The sequence below is a fragment of the Mastigoproctus giganteus genome, chromosome 2, assembly GCF_048544385.1.
Source record: "Mastigoproctus giganteus isolate SK-2022 chromosome 2, ASM4854438v1, whole genome shotgun sequence".
In the NCBI taxonomy this organism is placed as follows: Eukaryota; Metazoa; Arthropoda; class Arachnida; order Uropygi; family Thelyphonidae; genus Mastigoproctus; species Mastigoproctus giganteus.
In genome coordinates, this window is record NC_143576.1 from 67,153,921 (window position 1) to 67,177,666 (window position 23,746).

Sequence of the window (23,746 nt, forward strand, 5' to 3'; positions counted from 1 at the left end):
GCTTTCCCATGTTTATGTCACATCAGACTGAGCATACACTGCACTGTCCATCCATGTCAACTGGATTCACTGACTCTTAGATTTTATGTGTTTCTTAACTAACAGCATAACCCCTCCTCCCTTCCTATCCTTTCTGTAAACATTTTACTCCACAAATTCCAATTCTGTGTCCCTTATATCTGAGTAGCACGACATCTCTGATATCCGAATGATATATCCACATTGGATGTCTTAACCAGCACTTCAAATTCATCAGATTTATTTACTATACTCCTAGCACTGATATACATGCAAGTATACATGCACCTGTTCTTAATTTTAGTCACTCTATATATTTATGCGGTGGTCCTTCCCTGACCTTTCCGCATCCTCCGTATTTGGTGGTCACGGGCTCAAACCCCGAGCCCATGACCACCAAATCAAGAAGTGTGTGCTATGCACTGCTGCTGCTCTGCCCACCTGACTATGGAGGCGCCTACAACCTTTCAAGTGAGAGAAACCATACAGTGAATAATCAGAGCAACTGAGATAAGCAGTGGTTGAATCAACCGATAATTGGGATTCTGTCAGAAAAAGTAAGTGCAGCTTGGCAAACTAAGTGGAAATGGACATCATTAAGGCCGGAACCCACTGAGGACCACGTATATTTATGAAATAAAAGAAGTAATGTTTGGGTTTGGAAGGTTTAGATCTTTTGCAGGTAAGTTTCTTTTCTTTGTTATCTATTTCAAGATAAGTTTCCTTCACCATACAAAGAAATTATCACATCAAGAAGTAAGCATCTTCAATCGCAGTTTACGTGATCTATTCATGTGATGTACCATGTACATTCACATGTATTCATGTGTTGTATCCATGATCTATTCATGACGTACTCAGTAGTAGGAAAGCTCCCCCGGCATACATACTACTCAGACTCCCTCCAGTCACTATCTGGCAGGGTAGAGGCAGTGAGATTATACACTAGCTGATCTGGAAGCCTCCTAGAGAGTTACTAATAAGTTTGGTCTAGTGGACTATCTAGCGGCCAGCCTGAGAACACTATTTTAGAGTTACACCCTCGAAATGTAAGGAAGATTGGATTTCACCATAATGCTCATCATAACCTCAAAAGACATCAACTGTACTGCATGATGCTGTTGTTGTTGAGTTTAACAGGCTGCTGGGGCCATATTGTGTCCTTCTAATGGTGAATATGAAATAACTACATTTTATGATATATTCCTATCCGGTTTAGGAAAGTAAATAGTTCTTTTTTATTAGGATCATCTCCCAGGATCTGCAATAAATTTATTAATGACTGTATATTAGCAATTGTTTTAAAGGTGTCTAAGTGGATGTTTTGAAAGTGGGGACAGTCCACTAGTAAATGGCAAATGGTCAGTTGAACTTGACATGATGTACATTGGGGAGCGCTATCATTAGTTAACAGATACAGGTGAGTGACATGAGTATGCCCAATCCTAAGCATTCCTAAAATTGTTTCTTCTCGTCTGCTTTTCTGGAAGCTGGAGAGCCACAGCTTTGGTTCTGGTTTTATTTGGTATAGTTTGTTTCCTGAATAACCTCTCCAGATTAGTGACCAGCTACTGTAACATGCTTTACGGATAATATGTTTATAATCAGTATATGGAGTCTGAAAAGTCTGCAAAAGAGTAGCATCGGGTTGTTAATCTGCAAGATCTGCTCTTTCATTTCCTGATATTCCACAATGTCCTGGAATCCAGCAGAATGTCACAGTTTGGTTCAATTCCTTACAGGCAAGTAACTTAGAATGTATTTGTTTTATTACAGGGTGAGAGGAGTTGGTATACTATTTATGGCAGAGACAGCACTGAGCGAGTCAGTGTATATTAAGGCAGATGAAATTAGAAGTTGATAAATGTGACCTAGAGCCAAGTTAATAGCATAAAGCTCAGCAGTGAAGATACTGCATTCTACAGGTAATGAGACAGAAGTGGTGAAAGATGGAAAGATCGCTGCAGCGCCAACTTGGGTCTCAGTTTTTTTATCCGTCTGTTTTTATCCGTCTAACAGGCCTGTGAATTAGAAGCAGAGTGAGTTTCATGTAACTGTGCGATATTGAAGGGAGACAAGGTGTTCTTTCCCCACTGTTGGAAATAGTCATTGTAAATTGTAGGGATATTTGTCCACGGTGGATCAGGCGGTGTCATGTCCTGATATATATTGCCAATTTCTATATTTCACGTTTCAGTTAGTTCTTTAAGTCTAAGTGCAGCAGGTCTGTTTTCATTTGGTTTACTGTTGTAAAATAACTCCAATTCGGTATTGTACAGACATCTCCAATTCAGGTGAGAGGGAAGACTGCGGATTTTTGCGGCATACATCAAAAGCAATGTTTTCCTCCGAAGATGTAAGGGAGGTTCGTGGGCTTCAATGTAAAGGCTCTGAACTGGGGAGGTACTGAAAGCCCCTAGAGAAACTCTCAGAGCACTGTGACAGATCGTGTTCAATCGCTCTAAAGTAGTTTTCCTAGCAGAGTCATACACTGGGGAGCTATAGTCCAAGCGGGACCTGATGAGAGCTCGATAAAGATGGATCAGGGTATGTCGATCAGTGCCACATGACATAAATGACACACACCAGAGGATATTCAATTTCTTCAAGCAGATGGTCCGAAGGTAGGTCACGTGTGCTTGGAAGTTTAGTTTCCTATCTAGCACCAAGCCAAGAAAACAAAACAGACAGTGTGAGAAAGGGGTATTGGCATGTTATTGATCTTTAGCTCAGGATCAGGATGAAGTGACCATAGTTTGCAGAAGTGAGTAGTGGTGGATTTCTGCTCAGCAAGACAATATCCATTGCGTAAGGTCCAGGTTTCTATTTTGAATAGAGCAATTTGCAACTGTCTTTCAATAGTGTTCGTACTTTGTGATTGGCAGGATACAGTGAGGTCATCTGCATACATGAATGGTTTTTGGAAGATCTTCCAATATGCTGTTGACCCAAATCGCAAATAGGATAGCACTCAGTAATGAACCCTGAGGGCCACCCTCCTCCTGAATGTACACTCTCGAGATGCTGACAGCATGTTTCGATATCGGACTTGAAAGGTGCGTAATTTTAAAAAGTTCTGAATTATGTGAGGAAGATTACCTCTCAGCCCCAACTGATGCATATCTTTAATAATGACATGATGCCAAGTGGTATCAAATGCTTTTTGAATATCTAAGTTGACCATCACTAGATGCTGTTTCATGACAAATGCATTTTGTATGTTTCATTCAAGTTTTACAAGTAAATCTAGGGTAGATCTGTTTTTATGGAAGCCATATTGGTCATCAGAAAGAAGATTCTGGGAATCTAGAAACCAGGTGAGCCTCTTATGCACCATCCTTTCAAATATTTTGCCCAAACAGCTTGTTAATGATATTGGTCCATAGTTCTGGACCATAGTGAGATCTTTGCCTGGTTTTGGAATAGCAGATATAGGAATGCCGCCAGGACAAAGGATAAGTATTTTCTGAAAAGATACTGTTATAGAACAGTAATAGTATGCCAAGGTTGGCTTCACATAGATGCGTCGGCATACTGCAGTGAATGCCATCTGGTCCTGCTGCACTGTTTGACAATTTGCTTAAGCATTCCTTGAGCTCAACTACAGTAAAAGGCTGGTTATAAGGAAGTGAGAGTCTAGTTTGAAAATTCAATTTTTGATGTTCTTCATTAGTTTTAAAGCGTTGAAAGGAGATCACATAAGAGGATCAGGCGGAAATGTTATAAAAAGACTCCGAAAAAGCATTTGTAATATCAGTAGGGGAAGATAATTCCTGCCCATTCCATTGTATTATTGGTGATTGCAGCGGTAGAAATTTCATACTGAGTGCTTGTATTTTTTCCAGATAATTTGAGTGTTAGTATTTTTGTTAATGAATAAGGCAAAGTTAATCCAGGATTCATGTTTTGCTTTTTTTCTAATTTGTCTTGCTTTAGCTCTCAGTTTTTTTGTAAACAATTAAGTTGGCAGTAGTTGGGAATTTACGAAAGTTGTTCCAAGCTTGGTTTTTATCAAGCTTTGCTTTGGAGCATTCTTCATTCCACCACTGATTTTGGTGTACACTCTTGGGCTGGTTAGATTTTGGAATGGAAATTTCTTCTGCAGATAATACATGGCTGGTAATGTGGTCAGTTACGTCATCAAGATTCTGTTGCTGTACATATTGCTTTTCAAGTATGAAACAACTGGAATGGGTTTACCAGTCCGCTTTGTGGAAATTCCAAGAAGTATGGCCTTTAGGGTATAACACGACCTGTGTTTGAATTCAGCTGATGATAGGAAAATGGTCACTGTGGAATGGATCATTTAGCACTGACCATTCCATGCTTGGAGAAAGATGCTGAACAGATGGATAGGTCTACGGCTGATGTAGCACCTGCAGGTAGTTGAATACGAGTTGGAGAGCCAGAATTTAACAGAGTCAGGTTGTGGTTGTCCAGAATGTTTCGATTAATTGGCCTCTCCTATCCATGGTAGAAGATCCCCACAATGGATGGTGACCATTGAAATCACCAAGTAAACACACAGGAGCTGGAAGTTATGTGATAAGACTGTTCAGTTCAGTCTAGGAGCAAGGGTAATTCAGTGATATATAAATGGATGCAAGGGTTAACAATATTCCCATTGCTATTCGAACTGCTACAACTTCTAAGGAGGTTTGTAGTTGGAGATGGCTTGAGGGTATTGTAGATTTAACAAGTATAGCTACCCCACCACGAGCAGGAGAGTCAGAAACCCTGACTTTCCTTAACTTAGCATAATTTTTGAATTTGATAGAAGCATGTGGTGATAAAAAGGTTTTCTGTCAGCATACACCTACTGCATTAGTTTGAATTAGTAAATCACTGAGGTCATCTATATTTACTGCATAATCCTCTACAGTTCCATTGAAGGAATTTATTCATTGGTTGGGTTTGATTGGGGAAGATTGATCTGACTGTTTTTTCTGTGAAGGTTTCTGTCTGCTTTGTTTTGGTTTTTCATTTCTGGAAAAGATTGGGCGTCCTGTATCCATGATATCATTGGCATGTAACTCTAGTACTGTGTCATCATCTTCTGACTGAACATCAGTTTCCATGTTGCTATTTTCTGGCTTCATCTTCTTCTGATTTTTAATGGTAATTTATTTTGTTGTTTCGGGCAAGGTGGAGATAGCATCAGTTGGGATGCTGATCAGAGTATTGCTGGTTTCGTTGACTGTAGGTTTCTTATTGCATGATAAAACAGTTTTGTCCCAAGTGGCAAAAGAAATGCTCAGTTCTATGGAGACATCTTAAGAGTTGCAGCTCTGCATGATGCAAGAGATGGGAGGTTTGCCAGAACTTTGCTGTGGAGACTAAACCTGAGTTTCACCACTTTGAGCCTCCAATATGTAAATTGGTGGTGTTGAAGAGTCATCTACCATCTAGTACTGCCTGGTATCACAGAGGAGTGGCATTCTGACATATGGCATGGACATCACACCTCAACACATACTTACATTGGTTCACACCTGGGTGGTCACCTCCAATATTCTAGGTGCCATATTTCAGAACTTGCACATAGAGTTACACCCAGGATTACTAACATTCCCACCATCATGAAGGTAAAAGCAGAGAATCCAGCTGTCCTAGAAAAACCGGACTTCAAAATTTGTTCCAATGTACTTGAATATCAGTTTCATCAGCATTTTAGTCTCCCAGGTAAAAAGCCCAGCTTGTCTTACATTACATGAGAGAATGCCCAAGTTAGAACTGGAATTAGTAAAGACACATGACGCAAGAAAGCATGCTTATATACCATCAGCAAAAAAAAAAAAAAAACCCCACACACCTAGTTCTGCCTTGAAACTTCCAATGACAGATGGAAGTTTGTTCCAGCAATCAGCTGGCTAAAGGCAAACTTCTACATGTCTATCCTACAACTGTCTTTCCTCAATTTTAATTTATGCCCTCTCAAGCAATTCTTCTGAGGAGGAAGAAACCCATCAGCACTGAGCATGCTCCAACCATTCAAGCCTTTATACACCTCAATCAGATCACCTCACAGGTGCCCAGTCTCCAGAACACTGCAATTTGCAAAACTTGAACCTTTTTTCGTAAGAGCAACCCTTTTTTCCATTCCCTAATCTTGTTGCCCTTCTCTGTACTTGTTACAGCAGCTCTACATCCTTCTTAAAATGAGGCCTCCAGACCTGTATACAGCATTCAAGGTGTGGCCTGACCATTGCCTTATACAAGGGGATAATCACCTCCTTATCGCTGCTAGAAAAATTCCAGAATATCATTGCCAAGACACCATTAGCTACTCTTGCAGACCGTCTGCACTGCTCAGAAAACTTCATATCTGCCTGCACAATTACCTCCAGGTCCTTTTCATTCTCTACCAGTGTCAGTGTAGTACCACAGAGTTGATATGTTACTCTGGGGTTACTGCTCCCTATAGGCAGTACTTTACATTTGTCAATGTTAACTTCAGTTGCCACCACTAGCCCATCTGCTCAACTTTTCTAGGTCCTGTTGCAGAAGTGTACTGTCATTTGTGTCCTTAACAACCCTGCCAACCTTTGTATCGTCTGCAAACTTGGACATTAAGCCTGATATACCATCATCAATATCATTTATAAATACAGAAAAACAACAATGGACCCAACACTGAACCCTCAGAGACTCCACTAATAACATTAGTCCACGAAGAGCAGAGTCCATTGATTACCACTCTCTGTCTTCTCCCATTCAACCATCCCGTTATCCATAACAGCAATTTGCCTCCAATGCCACACTGCTCCAATTGGTGCAGCAGTCTTCCATGTGCAACAATATCAAAAGTCTTTTTAAGATCCAAATATATGATATCAAAATTATTCTTTGCATCCAGTTCCTTTGTGATCACATCATAGTATCCAATTAAATTGGTCAGACAAGACAAACCCATGACAAACATTAACAAACCCATGCTGTGTCCAAGCTATAACTGAAGTCTTGTCTAGATGATCCTGCAGTGCTTCCTTCACCAGTGACTCAATTTCCCTGGAACAGAAGTTAAACTAAAAGGTCTGTAATTACTGTAATTACTTGTGTCACCCTTTGATCCTCCTTTGTGAATTGGCACATTTGCACATCTCCAGTCCATGGATACCTCCCCTGAGTCCAAGGAAGCTCTCATAATTATGGCTAAGGCTTTGCTTACTTCCTTTGCTACCTCCTTTAATATAACTGGATAGATCCCATCCACATCAGGTGCCTTTATGTTTATCTCCAACAATTTCTCCTCCGCTTTGCTCTTAGTTATAACAAAATCATCTAGCTTACTGCCAGAGATTAATTCACCTCTGGCATTCCCCTCCCTAAATAACTCCTAATGTGTGAATGTAGATGCAAAATACTCATTTAGTTTGTTAGCTTCCTCAGCAGGATCACCAACAGTTGAACCATCGATATCAAGTGGACCAAACTGATTCATCCCCTTCATTCTAGAGTTTACCTAAGTAAAGAACTCTTTGCTGTTTTTCTTTGCATCCTTTGCCAAAGATTTTTTTGTAATATGCCTTTGACTGCCTAACCTCCTTTGTGACTTGGTTACAGCTTATATCTATCTATCATAGGCTTCTGTGTCACCTGCTAATTTATATGCATCCCACGCATTTTTCTTCTCTGACACAAGCATCATTAGTTCTTCTGACATCCATTTAGGCCTAAACCTTGAACAATATTTTTCTTCTTTGGTATGAAAATCCTAATAGTTTCGAAGATTAATTCCTTGAATGCTTCCCATTTTGAATTTGCTGTTGGTAACATCATCAGTTGGTCCCACTGTATAGAATTTAAATACTGTCTTTTTCTCACAAACAACCCTTCTAAGTACAGGTCCTTTAGACACTTCAGATCACAACTTGGTGATTGTCTCTTCTCCAATGGAACCTTTATCTCATGGCTATTCCCAACCTCGTGTCGTCTGGCATTACAAGAATGCAAAATGGGATAAACTGCAAGACTTCTTTTCTTCTTTTCCTTGGTCGGATTACAGTTTCAAAACTTCTGATGTCAACGTTTGCTCAGATCGTGTCAGTAAAATTATTCTTGGCGGAATGGAATCCTTTATCCCACCTTTATCTAAACCTTGGTTTTCCAATAAATGTGCTAAGGCTGTTCAAGAGAAGAATGTTGCATATCGTAATTGGCTTGTTTCTAATTCTTCAGTTTCATTTTTTGCCTACACCAAAGCTCGCAACAATTGTAAAGTAGTTATTAATTAGTCCAAACTAGAGTTTGAACAGACTAAGAGTAGAAAACTTGCTTCTTGCCCTAATGGTAGCCGATCATTCTGGTCTCTTGCCAAAGCTATTGGCCACAACTTTTGCCCATCTCAGCTCCCACCTCTGTCCAAAACAGATGGTTCTGTTGTCACTTCAACCAAGGATAAAGCTGACCTGCTAGCATCCCATTTTTGTTCCAGTTCATGTATTAATTATCTTGGTAAAACACCTCCCACAATTACCAACACACTCCATTCAATGCCTCCTGTGGTCTTCCGTCAAAAGGATATCAGAAGGATTTTGATGAATCTTGATGCTAAGAAAGCTCCAGGTCCTGATGGTATTTCTCCACTTGTTCTCAAAACCTGTGCTCCTGAACTTACTCCTATCCTTTGCCGCTTTTTTCACTTTCTTATTCCAAGAGTGTTTTTCCTTCTGCTTGGAAATTTGCTCATATCCAGCCAGTTCCTAAAAAGGGTGACAAATCCCTCCCATACAATTATCATCCAATTGCAATTACTTCTACTCTTTCTAAAGTAATGGAGAAATCAATTAACCGCCAACTCTTAAACTACCTAGAAACCTTCCGTCTGATCAACGATCGCCAGTATGGATTCTGTCAGTGTCGATCCACTGGTGATATTCTGGCTTATGTTACCCATTTATGGACCAATTCAATAGAAAGGTTTGGTAAAACACAAGTAGTTGCTCTTGACATCTCAAAGGCTTTTGATCGTGTTTGGCATAAAGGTCTTCTAAACAAGCTTCATTCTTATGGTTTGCCAACTGTTTTTAGTAATTGGTTATCCAGTTTTCTCTCTGATCGCTCACTGAGGGTGATGGTAGATGGCTCTCTGTCTTCTAACTTCTCCACTAATGCCGGTGTCCCCCAAGGTTCAGTTCTTTTCCCCACTCTTTTCCTCTTGTATATTAATGACCTTCTTCCATTGACTGGAAATCCTATCCATAGTTTTGCCGATGATAGCACATTGCATTCCACTTTCCATTTTGAGAAACCTTGTACTGCTCAATCAGCTTCAACTTCTCGAAAATGTGCTACTAATTCGTTAAATGCTGATCTTCAGGTAATTCTCCAGTGAGGCAAAGACAACTTAGTTGATTTCAACCCTTCTAAAACTCAGTATTGTCTTATACTTTGCAAAGAGGATTCTTCTGCTCCTATGCTTATCTTTAGTGACACTCCGATTTCTAGGCAAAATGATATATCTCTTTTGGGGATTACCCTGACTTCTAATCTCTCTTGGCACAAGCACATTACAAATATTGCTTCCTCTGCATCTAAAAAACTTGGTTTTCTCTTTCGCTCTCGGCGTTACTTTTCTTCCAAACAGCTGCTCACTCTGTATAAATTGCAAATCTGCCCTGTCATGGAATATTGTTCCCACATCTGGGGTGGTGCCCCAAAACCTCTCTCAGGCTTCTTGATTCCAATCAGAAGAGGGCAGTTAGATTAATTAATGATTCATCTCTAAGAGAGTCTCTCCACTCGCTTTCTCATAGACGTACTGTTTCTGCTGCATGCCTCTTCTACAGATACTTCCATGGGCACTATTCTTCTGAATTGGCTTCTATAATTCCCGCTCTCTCTTTCAAAACAGTCCGAACACGTGCCGCCACTAGCCAACATCCATTTACTGTCGAACTTGAAACCCACAGAACCAACTTTTCATCTTCCTCATTTATTCATTTAACTGCCGTTTTCTGGAACAACCTTCCTTCATACGTATTTCCTGAAAATTACAATCTACAGAAGTTCAAGTCCAATGTCAACAAATATCTTCTTTCGTCTTCTTAACCTCAAACCCAAGCACGGTACTAAGTACTATAGGTTCTAATACCTCTCGTGTTTGGGGTTCACATAAAAAAAAAAAAAAAAAAGTTACCTTTACAAAAGCAAAAATCCTTCCTTTATCCCTAAATCTAGTTACTCTTGAGTAAATCCCACTTCAGTACACTGTGATCACTGCCACCTAGTGGTTCCTTTATTTGTAGATTCTTAATGAATGAAGAATCACTACTGATAATCAGATCAGTGGTATTGCTCCCTCTAGTTGGAAGCATTCAAAGAATTAATCTTGGAAGCTACTAGGTATGAAATCATCCAATCATCCAATAAATCCAGAAAAGTATTGCTAGTGTGTGAGTGACCAATCCACAAATTCCAGTCAATATCTGGGAAATTAATACCCCCCATTACAAGACATTCTGATTTATTGGCCCATTTTATTTCTCTGCACAATTTTTTTGTTGTACTCATCTGAGTCATTACGCCTATAACACACTCCTACTCTCATATTCCCTTTCCCACTGCTTATGTCACACCAAACTCATTCAACATTGCACCTCCACCCATCTTCAACTGGATGCACTTACTTCGATTTTTTGTGTTTCTTAACTAATAGCATAACCCCTCCTCCCTTCCTATCCTGTCTATCCTTTCTGTACACATTGTTCTCCCCAAATTCCAGTTCTGCATTCCTTATATCTGTGTGACACCACGTCTGATATCCCAACTATAACTGCCTTTGATGTTTTGACCAACACCTCAAATTCGTCAAATTTATTTACCAAACTCCTAGGCATTGGTGTACATGTAAGTATACATGCATTTGTTCCTATTCTTAGCTACCCTAACACAGACCACGTATTTACTTGTTCTGCAATGACTTCCAGCAGTCACTGGAATCCCCTGCACCTTGCTTTCCGGGCTGCTGCTCATTCCAATAGAAGCAGTGCAAAAATCACTTTCACCTCTTCCAGTGGCTACTGTTAATCTATGTATCGCCCCCAAGCTAGCAGTTTGCCAATCCATCTAACACTGCCTAGATAGCATCAGCAAATATTCTTGCACCCTTTCTATTTAAGTGCATCCCATCCATGTAGAAGCAGTCTCTCCTGTTAACAAGAACAGACCAGGCTTTAAAAAAAATTCTACCCCTTGGGCCTTGCACAATCTCTCTAGGGCCGAATTGATCAACAAGGTTCTCATATACTCCCTCCTATCATGTCTGTTCAGAATTGCTGACACTTTCAAATTCAACCCTAACTCACAGCTATTTTTGAACACTGACCTGTACTTGTTAAGAAATTCCGCCAGTCTCCTACTCTTAATATCATTAATGCCAACGTGTACAATACAACAATAAGTGCAATAAGGATGTTTTTCAATTAATGAGAAGCTCCTCTCCAAAGACATCAAACCCAGCCCAAAGGCAGGGTTCACTAGTAGTATTCAGAAATACTGCCATATTACTTTATCTGGATATTGTACAAAGTTACGATATTTGTGACTATGATGATCACTTTTATGATCCAATAAAGTATAATTCTGATTTGCAGCATTCAGTACTCATGTGCAGTCATAACAGAGCAAGCAAGACGTTATCATAGCATTAAAGATAATGAAGAGAGTTACAGCAGTAGAAACTGAAGGAATTGCAGTGGACTTATTAGAATACTAGAGATTCTATACTAATTCTATTCAAAAATCAGAAATAGTGCTATGTTAATTTATTTGGGTAGTGCAGGGTTAGGAAATTTGTAACATGGGTTTAAGGGTATTCACAGAATTACATAAGTTAATGTATGAGCAAGGGATAAGGCTAGAAGATTTTAAAAAGCAATGCAATAATGAAGTAAAATGAAAAGAATTTAGAACTAGGAGGTTGGTTTTTTTTTTTTTTTTGTTTGTTGTTGGCGCATCGGCTTCTGTGGCCATAATGCACCTCCCAAAGTTTTTTTTTTTTTTTTTGCATTTTTACTCTGATCCAAGCCCAAGGTCGGATTCAAACCTGCGCCCTTCGGGTTGCCAGGCAGGCACTTTACCCACCTGGCTAGCCCTGTCGGTAGGAGGTTGGTACTATAGCATCCAGCAAAGACAATTTTAAGAGGAAGGAGAATGTGGGAAGGCAGTTTGGTTACAGGAGGGAGGAAGGGAACAATGAATGCAATAGGCATGGTGAAATTGTTGATGATGAAACTAATTCTATAGTATGGAAAAAGTGTCTTTATAGTGTGTGTGTGTGTGTGTGTGTGTGTGTGTGTGTGTGTGTGTGTGTGTGTGTGTGTGTGTGTGTGAGTGAGTGAGAGAGAGAGAGAGAGAAGATCAAATATAATCAGAACGTTGTCAATTCATTTTAAAATTCTATGAAAAATCTATTTTTTTAAATACAAATATGATTTAGTTTTCTAAATACCTGACAAGACTGATGAAGCTGCTTTAGGATTTTTGCCAATTTATTAAATTCACTTCTGTCGAAGTATAACTTGCCTAATTTAGTATTAGTTTTGAACCATAACCTATCATTCTTGGCATCTTTCAAGGCTTCTAAAGTTGTTTCGTAGAATTCTTGCAGTAATTCCATTTGCTAAAATATATCAAACGGTTATAGTTAGGGTGCAAAGCAACCAATACCACATAAGAAAAAGAATTATGCAAATATGTGAAATATTGCAATAAAAGTTTTTTATTTCATAATCTTGAGGTAGATGGGGAATGGTGAAATTCATATTAAAATGAGAACATTATCTATCTCCATATATTTTTAAGCCAAAATGATAACGGGAACAATGGTTAAATTAAAAAAATTTTAAAAAAAGCAGGGAATTAGAAGCAAATCTGAGAGCATTATATGAATGCTTAATGGATTAAGAATAAAGGAAGGGAAAAGACTTAAGACAATCATTTTTACAGTGAGTTTAAAAGAAGGCAATTTTCCAGATAGCCTTGTATATTTAAAGTTATATTAAAGTAAGAAATGAATGCATCCAACTATTAAAATTAACATAAGAAACAATGTGATGTGTTCAGTCATCTTTCAAAAGTCAAATGATGTGGAACTTTACAATGTGATCAGCTAACTCATTTCCCTCACTTCCCAAGTAGCCTAGGATCCAACAAAAGATGGATGCCAGGACTACATGTTGTGCAGCCTGTATACCTAAAAGAGCACATAGGCTGTATACCTAAACGAACATGCAGTGCTCTCAATGAATCTGTATAATGTTTATACGTATTTACATATATATATTCCAAGCAAGCAAGCATAATATCCTGGAGATTTGCACTATATAGGCAGCCTCTGTAGCTGAGTGATCAGGAGCGGGAGTGCAGCAGCACATGCTCTAAGTAGACCGGGATTCGAGCCCTTGACTGCTAAAATATGGTGGATCTGCCAACCTGCACTGAACAGGCGTGGCAGATTATGGTACATTTTCCCTCAATAGTGAATCATTGAGGAGGCTTCTGTCCTGCAGTTTACTTTTTACCTTTTTTTTATGCTACAGATTGTATTATCCCTATGCAGTTTCATTTCACATGAAACTACATAGGGATAATACAATCTGGAAGGTCTCAGAGAGGGGCAAAATAATTTTTAGAGATATCCAGTGAAGTTATTCACCCAGAAGAACTGCTGCAGTGACATGTGTATACTCATCCCCAGTCTATTCTTGTGAATGATGGCACAATTCTCTGAGTCATCACTAGCCTTTAAATATCCCTCTTGTAAACAAACTGGTTCATGAAGGTTCTTGATTATACAAGTTCCTCAGGAAACAATGGCAAGTCCACTGGAGAAATTTTGCCATTATTTTAGTTTTTCAGGCCTAACAGTAAACTTCTGGAGTTGTTTACTGATTGGAATAACTTTGGAATCTTGATTGATTTAAAATCAAGATTCCAAAGAATCTTGCTTAGAAAAGATGAATAGATGGTTTATAACCAAAGCTTACTATGTGAAGTTCTTCAAAATAAGATAATCAATTGTGTTTTTCACTTCCACATGGGTCATTCCATGTCAAGTTACATAGGGGTCCCGGCTCGACCATCTTCAATTTTGTTGAAACTTGGTGTTGATGTTTAAACAGGTTTCAAATGAAGCTGTGCAAAAATTCAGTTAAAAATATAGTATGCTTGAAGCACCGGCACCTTTTTGTGTGGAGGTCACTTGTGTTAGGCAGAATAAATCACAAAGTATTAAGTGTTATACAATGGTGAGAGGCAGTGCTTTGAAACTTGGTATATCTAGTTAACTTTTGGCAAAGAATGTAAAATGTTTGGTGTCCAGGCTCAAAAACCTCAACATTTTTTACAATGCAATCTAAAACTGGCACCAAAAATTTGTAGCAACAAATTTAAGCAAGACTTTTGAAAGTCATAACTTTGAAATAAAAACCTTTGGTACCTTTTTCTTTGAAGGAACCAAAAGTACCTTCAAAGAAGATTCATGCACTTACCAACTGCATGAATTCAGCCTAACTAAATATCAGCTCATATACTTGGTTTCTGGCTGAGATATTTTCCTTCAAAGATTGACTCAAAATGTGAAAGTCAAATTTGACCTATCTTAAGGGGAGACACTTTCAATTCTCTCATTTTTGCCACCATTGGAAAGAGCAGAGTTTCAGCTACAAGGATCATGGTTTATCTGTTTTGTGTCTCTGCACTTAAGGCCTTAAAATTAAGCCTAAACACCAAGAAGTTTTATGTGCCATATTGTTATTTAGTTGATATTTGAACCATGCTGTTATTAATGTGTTTTATCTTCATGATGAACAGTTTGTTTATTTTGTTCATCTATTTTTTATTGTTTGACTGTAATAAAGTTAATTAGGTTTTCACTGCTTGCAGAAACGTCCACTTATTAGTCAGCATGAAAGCCATGGAATCAGAAGATTTTGATGGAGATAAGCTGGACTCATGTACCATCAGTCATATGGATAATTCTAAATGTCATGTGCTATCCTATACACACAAAACTGGATTAAAATTATTTAAAGAATTTAAATTTGAAGAACAACAGCTGATATGTCGACGTTGTTGATTAAAACTGGGTGAAGAAGACAATGTCTACACCATGAAGCTTTGCTTTTGACAAAATTTATCATGTTGAAATCCTTTCCAGAAGAAAAATCATATGGTGAAAAAAAGTTTACAACCAATTGATTTGTCAATGACCTGAAAGACCTAACAAAGGTACACATAAAACCAGGCCAGAAGCTGTGCCCTGGTTTTAGGTCTATCCATGTACAATGAGCTGCTGAAAGAATTGAAAGAAAAGTTGATGTTATTTGGTTTTTAGGAGCATTAGCAACTAAGGTCATATTGCTCTGGGGATATGTGGTGGTCATTCCCTGACCTTTCCGCATCCTCCATATTTGGTGGTCAGGGGCTCGAACCCCGGTCTAATCAAGAAGTGTGTGCTACGCACTGCTGCTCTTGGCGCCTCCGTAGCCACCTGGCTACAGAGGCGCCGAAAGAAAAGTTGATGGTATCAAGTCATTCAGAAATACTTCAAATATTAACACTAGCTCCAGTTAGTTGGTCCATAAAGAAAACAATGGAAGAGGTTAGCATATCAGAAAGAATGGTCAAGAAAGGTAGCTGGAAAACAGCTTTCTGAGCAAGTAAAGCAAAAGGTGATGGAATTTTTTGAAGATGATGAATTTAGTCAGATATGCCCTGGAAAGAAAGATTCCATTTCCATTAGAAATGCAGATGGAATAAAAATGCAAATGCAAAAGCGACTACTACTCAGCAACTGGAAGCAAATGTTTATAACTTATTGAGATAGAAATGGATTTGACATTGGATTTTCTAAATTTTGTGAACTTCGACCCAAGTGGTGTGTCACAGTTGGTGCACCAGGAACACATTCTGTATGTGTATGCATAATCCATCAAAATGTTAAGTTAATGCTAGCAGCAAGTCCTGTTGAATGTGATTACAAAGTTCTCATTGGTAAAACAGTCTGTGATTTGAAGTCAAAAGATCGTATGCTTCATCGGTGTGAATAATGTCCAGGAATAGATGAATTAAAAAAGATTCTAGAGAATATTTTTGAAAACAATGAACCAGAAGATATTATTTAATTCAAGCAATGGATACACACAGAGAGATACATTGGACACAAAGTAATTAACAACAGAAGATTTTATTCAAGAGTTGAATACAAAGATATTTAATCTTTCCTGTCATCACTAAATTGCTAAACATCAAAGCTACCAATTGAAGTCAAAAAAGGAAAGCCTAATGACAGGATAATTGGTCATCTTGATGGATTTTGCAGAAAATTATTCATTTGTTGTGCAAGATGTTGTTCAAGGGTTCTACTGGGAGAATAGCCAAGCTACATTGAATCCATTTGTCATTTATTACAAGGATGTTGAACTTCAGAATATAAGTTTATGCATAATCAGTGACTGCATTTGACACAACACAACTGCACTACATGTTTTTCTAACGAACTTAATTGAATATTTGAAGTGTTTCATTACAGAAAACAGGCACATTTACTACTTCAGTGATGGTTCTGCAGCTCAATACAAGAATATCATTAACTTGTATTATCATCAGAAGGATTTTGATATCAGTGCTGAATGGAATTTCTTTGGCACTAGCCATGGCAAGTCACCATGTGATGGAATTGGTGGAACAATAAAACTATTGGCAGCAGGTGCAAGTCTCCAACGCCCAACTGAAAACCAAATCCTGACACCAAGAAATATGTTTGAATTTTGTGACAAGCATGTGACTGGAATAAAATTCTGCTTTGTTTCTAAAGAGGAAATTGAGCAAGTAAGGCATTTCAAGAGAAGATTCATAGACGCAGATTCGTGTTTGCAGAGTATCAAATGAAACACCATCATCATCATTTGCAGCTCATATAGATCAGACTAGTGAAACCAATATTCAATATGTGCCAATTGTTAATTTATAACCAGGCCAATGCATTACCTGTATTTATGACAATAATTGGTGGATTGGAAATATTTGTGAAATTTCATTTAAAGAACATGATGTCTTGGTAAATTTCATACATCCTCAAGGAGCAGACTGCTCATTTCACTGTCCTGCTAGACAAGATGTCTGCTGGATTCCTGAAAAACAAATTATTGCCAATCTTCTAGCTCCAAAAACAACAACAATGGGACAACAATATAGCTTGCCTGAAGTAGTAATATCAACCATCAATGAAAAATTCCAGTCCATTACGAAGCAGTGATTCAATATCTTCACACTCACTTGCTTATTTCAAATTGTATTGTGTTTTAAATAAAATTTGTTGCAGTTATAACTTCTTTCAAGCTTAGAAACAAATAGAACATCATCTTTATGCTTGGAATCCTGAATAAAGACCACTTTTCAGGCTTGGGAACTTGCACTAAAGAAACCCTGCAATTTATTTTCTTGCCATTTGCACCCCCATTGTAAAAAATACAGATCTTTTTGTGCATTGGCAATATATCCTTTCTCCTAAAACCAACAGGCCGAGTAATTGCATAAAATATCACTCTTGTAAATGCAATAGTTCTGTCCTTATTGAAATGTGAAACTTCACCATCAAATAAGTATGCAAATATTATGTGGAAAATATAAAATGTTTGTGGAAAATATAAAATGTTTAAGGCCATTTTTTTAGGCCTTAAGTAGCAAGACACAAAACTGAAAAAACCATGATTCTTTTTGCTTAAAATCTGCTCTTTCCAATGGTGGCAAAAACAAGAGAATTGAAGGTGTCCCAAATTCAAATATTTGTCCCTAAAGATAGGTCAAATTTTGTGTCCATCTTTGAAGGAAAATATCTGAGCCAGCAAACAAGTATAAGAGCTCATATTTAGTTAGGCTGAATTCATGCAGATGTTAAATGGAATGCCCAAAGAAGAAAGTACCAAAGATTTTTATTTCAAAGTTATGACTTTCAAAAGTCTTGCTTAAATTTGTCGCAACAAGTTTTTGGTGACAGTTTTAGACCGCATTATAAAAAATGTGAAAGTTTTTGTGAGCCAGGACACCAAAAGTTTTGCATTCTCTGCCAAACGTTAACTGGGTATACCAAGTTTCAAAGCACTACCTCTCAATGTTGTGTAACAGTAACACTTAAAACTATGAAATTTTTTTGTGATTTGCTCCGCATAACACAAGTGACCTCCATAAAAGAGGTGCGGGTGCCTCAAGCATACTATATTTTGAACTGAATTTTTGCACAGCTTCTTTGGAAACCTATTTAAACGTCTATACCAAGTTGCAACAAAACTGAAGATGGTTGAGCATGGACCATCTTCAAAATTGGGCCACTTATGGAATCACCCACGTCCATTCCTTCTTAAGTAGAAGACTGCTGCAGTAATGACTGCTCCTTGCCATTTATCTTTGACAAAGGTGGAAAATTGTTGTTGTTGTTATTTGGTTTTTAGGAGCATTAGCAACTAAGGCCATATTTCTCCGGGATATGCGGTGGTCATTCCCTGACCTTTCTGCATCCTCCGTATTTGGTGGTGATGGGCTCAAACCCCGGTCTAATCAAGAAGCGTGTGCTACGCACTGCTGCTCCTTCCCACCTGGCTACGGAGGCGCCTAGGTGGAGCTCTGGGAGTATTTGAAATAGGAGCAGCAGCTGCCTTGTCTGTTTTGTCATTTTAGTTTCTGTGGAGGAGATCCACTAGGAACCACATGATTGCAAAAGCTTAGCACTGGGGTTGAAATAATGGCAGGCCACACTAGAAGATGCAGATTTTAACCAAAGCTAGCTAGATGGCATATAGTTCAGCTGTAAGTATTCTGCATTCAAGGGGGACAGTGTTTATGAAGGAAGAAAATACAGTTGATACACTTACATGACTGTCAAATTTTGGTGCCACCAATGTATAATATAAATTCATCTGGATTCTCCAAAGGTACAAGCATCATGCAATCAATGGAAGATAAGTTTACTTCCACCATGTAAAGAAATTATCACATCATGAAATAAATCTTCTATCCCAGATAGATGAGATGTCCCACTGAATATTACCCGCACATGTGATCTGCATTGTTACCCTGATGAATATTATCCAAATATGCAACAGTTCCTGTAAGCTGAAGTACTGCAGGATGAGTTCAGTAAACATCCAAAATGGAAACCTCTAGGAATCAAAGATATTTTCAGCTGGAATGAAAAGAAAGCTATCTATTTTCATTGAATACATATATAGGATGGCTTGCTTCCTGAAAAATATCAGGGATTCATTTGTGTATGTATATAAGCTTTGTACTTTGGGAAACTTCTAACGCTGTACAAATAGCACTATGCTGAATGGTATTTAGAATGGTTTTACAATGCTTTTCCTAGCTGAAGCAAATGCTAGATACACATATCCTGCTACAATATAATTAATGCTGTTCACTAACACAGTATGTGTGTCTGTTTACAACACCTTCCCCCCCCCACACACACACCCACACCAAATGAAAACGATACTGATCACATAATGTTGAGTTTCTGGAAGCAAATGGACATTTGGAGACATTAACATGTATCAGCAAACATTAACAAATATCCACTTACTTCAAGTGCCCCAAAATTAAGTTTATTATTCATTATTAAAGCAAAAAAAAAGCGTATACCACTGGTAACTGGGATCGGATTATTTTTATGCACAGTTCCGAGTCGCATTTATTCAGTGCACACCATTTCCATAAGTAGATAGTGGCATGCTTTTGCTTAGAAATTCAGTTGTTGTTGTTGTAGTGCTGTTTTAGGAGCATCAACGACTAAGGCCATATTGCTCCACGTATACTGTCTGTAAATTTTATGTGATCTGTAGTTGATTTTCTGTTTGCTGGATGAAAAACCCAAGTTTCTTGGATGGAAAACTATCTATCCTCACCTGAGACAGACTAACTCAGGTCGGTCTCAGGCTAATAAAAATTCCTGTTGTCATCAACAGGACTCAAACCTCAGGTATTTTCCACCCAGTGTATGGAAGATGGCGATTCTACCAACTGTACTTCCCCTAGAGAGCCAGAAATTCAGTATCAATGGTCATTCCACTTTAAACTTTAAACACTGCCAATTAGAACTCTATCCCCATCTTCCCCCCCAGACATGGTATTCATGTTCTTAGACACTGGACTTAGTAAGGTCATCTGCATAAATGACTTCCCACTGTGTTTTGGATGTCTCATTTCTTATTTACTCTGTCTGTAAACAACCTTGCACTCAGAACAGAGATGGAGGAATTTTTGGATCAACTGAGGATGCAGTTCCTAGATTATACAGTTCTTAGCCTGTCACATCTACATGAAATATTTTTTTAAATATTCAGAAACTTGGCATCGAGACTGGTTGGGAGGCACTGAATAGAATGTGTTTAGTATGGCTGATGATTTTCATTTGATTTTTATGGCACAAGGGCGACTAAGACTGCTTCTACAGGGATGGGATACATTTAAATAGAAAGGGTGCAAGAATTTTTGCTGATGCTGTCGAAGCAGTGTTAGGTGGGTCGGAAAACTGTTAGATGGGGGGGATACAAGGACAAATAGATTAACAGTAGCTACTGGCAGAGGTGGAAGTGATTCTTGCACTGCTTCTATTGAAACGAGCAAAAGCCTGAAAAACAAGACGCAGGATATTTCAGAGACTGCTGGGAGTCATTGCAGTACAAGTAAACACATGGGTTGTGTTAGGGTAGCTAAGAATAGAAACAGGTGCATGCATACTTGCGTGTACACCAATGCTAGGAGTTTGGTAAATAAATTTGATGAATTTGAGGTATTGCTCAAAACATCAAAGGCAGATATTGTTGGGATATCAGAGACATGGTGTCACACAGATATAAGGAATGCGGAACTGGAATTTGGGGAATACAATGTGTATAGAAAGGATAGACAGGACAGGAGGGGAGGAGGGGTTATGCTATTAGTTAAGAAACACATAAAATCCAAGGAAGTGAAGCCAGTCAACATCGATGGACAGGGCAGTGTCGTCAGTTTGGTGTGACATAAGCATAGGGAAATCAAAATTGAGAGTAGGAGTGTGCTATAGGCCTAATGACTCTGATGAGTATAATAAGATATTGTACAGGGAAATGGAGTGGGCCAGTAAATCAGAGTCTTATAATGGGGGATTTTAATTTCCCAGATATTGACTGGAATTTGTGGGTTGGTCACTCCCACACTAGCCAGGCTTTTGTGGATTTATTGGATGATTGTTTTCTACATCAGCATGTTCGTGAGGCAACAAGAGGGAGCAATACTCTTGATCTGATTATCAGTAGTGATTCTTCATGCATTAAGAATCTGCAGATAAATGAACCACTAGGTGGCAGTGATCACAGTGTGTTGAATTGGGATTTACTCAAGGAGGTAACTACCATCAGAGGTAAAGGGAAGGGTTTTTGTTTTCATAAAGGCGACTATGATGGTCTGAGACAGTATTTAAATTGTATACAGTGGGACCGACTGATGATGTTACCAACAGCAAACTCAAAATAGGAAGCATTCAAGGAACTAATCTTGGAAGCTACCAGGCTTTACATACCAACTAAGAAATATTGTTCAAGTTTTAGGCCTAAATGGTTGTCAGATGAACTAATGAGACATGTGGCAGAGAAGAAAAATGCATGGGATACATACAAATTAATGGGCAACATGGAAGCCAATGATAGATATAAGTTGGTCTGTAACCAAGTCACAAAGGAGATTAGGCAGGCAAACGCAGACTATGAAAAATCTTTGGCAAAGGATGCAAAGAAAAACAGAAAAGAGTTCTTTACTTATGTAAACTCTAGAATGAAGGGGATGAATCAGATTGGTTCACTTGATATTGATGGGTCAACTGTTGATGATCCTACTCAGTTAGGTAACAAACTAAATGAATATTTTGCATCGACATTCACACATGAGGAGTTATTCAGGAAGGAGAATGATGTAGGTAAAGTAAACATTGGCAGTGAGGTAGATGATTTTGTAATAACTGAGAGGAAAGAGGAGAGATTGTTGAGGATAAACATAAAAAAGGCACCTGGGGTGGATGGGATCTATCCAGTTATATTAAAGGAGGCAGCAAAGGAAGTAAGCAAACCCCTAGCCATAATTATGAGAGCTTCGTTGGACTCAGGGGAGGTACCCATAGACTGGAGATGTGCAAATGTAACCCCAATTCACAAAGGAGGATCAAAGGCTGACACAAGTAATTATAGACCTGTTAGTTTAACTTCTGTTCCAGGAAAATTAATGGAGGCACTGGTTAAAGAAGCACTGCAGGATCATCTAGACAAGAATTCAGTTATAGCTCAGATGCAGCATGGTTTTGTTAAGGGCAGGTCTTGTCTGACCAATTTGATTGGATATTATGGTGTAGTCACAAAAGAACTGGATGCAGGGAATAACTTTGATATTATATATTTGGATCTTAGAAAGGCTTTTGATACTGTTCCACATGGAAGACTGCTGCACAAATTGGAGCAGTGTGGCATTGGAGGCAAATTGCTGCTATGGATAAGGGGATGGTTGAGTGGCAGAAGACAGAGAGTGGTAATCAATGGACACTGCTCAACGTGGACTAATGTTATTAGTGGAGTTCCTCAGGGTTCAGTGTTGGGTCCGTTGTTGTTTTCGGTGTTTATGAATGATATTGATGATGGAATATCAAGTTTAATGTCCAAGTTTGCAGATGATACAAAGTTGACAGGGTTGTTAAGGACACTACTGATGCTATGCTGCTGCAACAGGAGCTGGAAAGGTTGAACAGATGGGCTGAGAGGTGGCAAATGAAGTTTAACATTGACAAATGTAAAGTACTACATATGGGAATCAGTAACCCCAGAACAAAGTATCAACTCTGCGGTACTACACTGACAGTGGTGGAGAATGAAAAGGACCTTGGGGTAATTGTGCAGGCAGATATGAAGTTCTCTGAACAGTGCAGACGAGCTGCAAGAGTAGCTCATGGGGTCTTGTCAATGATATACAGGAATTTTTCTAGCACGGATAAGGAGGTGATTATTCCCTTGTATAAGCAATGGTTAGGCCCCATCTTGAGTACTGTATACAGGTCTGGAGTACTCATTTCAAGAAGGATGTAGAGCTGCTGGAATGGGTACAGAGAAAGGCAACAAGATTAGTGAATGGAACAAAGGGTTGCTCTTACGAAGAAAGGCTTATGTTTTGCAAATTACAGAGTCTGGAGACTAGGCACTGGCGAGGTGATCTGATAGAGTTGTATAAGGCTTTGAATGGTTTGAGCATGCTCGATGCCAATGGGATTCTTTCTCTTGCTCAGAATAATCACCTCAGAGGGCATAAATTCAAACTGAGGAAGGACGGATGTCGGATAGATGTGCGGAAATTTGCCTTTGGCCAGTGGGTGGTTGGTTGGTGGAACCGACTTCCATCACTTGTTGTTGAAGTTGATAGCCTAAACAAATTTAAGGCTCAACTGGAGAGGTATTTCGAACGAACGGAGGGGTGAAATGGGAGTGGTGTGTTTTTTTTTTTTTTTTTTTTTGGCTGATGCTGAATAAGCTTGCTTTCTTGCATCATATGCCTCTACTAATGCTAAGTATGGCAGAAGGAAATTTACCAAGGCCATTGATGCAAAAGTTATGGGGAGAATTAAAAAAAAAGTAAATTTTTTGTTTATACTCCATGATGACTATATAAGGTTAGAAGAAGAGGTACAAGGACCGCCATATTTAGTAGAAATGTG

At 38.7% G+C, this 23,746-nt stretch overlaps 1 protein-coding gene across 1 annotated transcript in view; it reads right to left on the reverse strand.

Moving 5' to 3' along the window:
* Positions 1-23,746, reverse strand: part of alien (COP9 signalosome complex subunit 2 alien) — a 424,708-nt gene that overhangs the window by 260,741 nt on the left and 140,221 nt on the right. Inside the window, exon 5 of the mRNA XM_090368501.1 lies at positions 12,470-12,640. Coding sequence (XP_090224627.1) covers positions 12,470-12,640 — 171 coding nt within the window. The remainder of the gene's footprint in view (positions 1-12,469; positions 12,641-23,746) is intronic.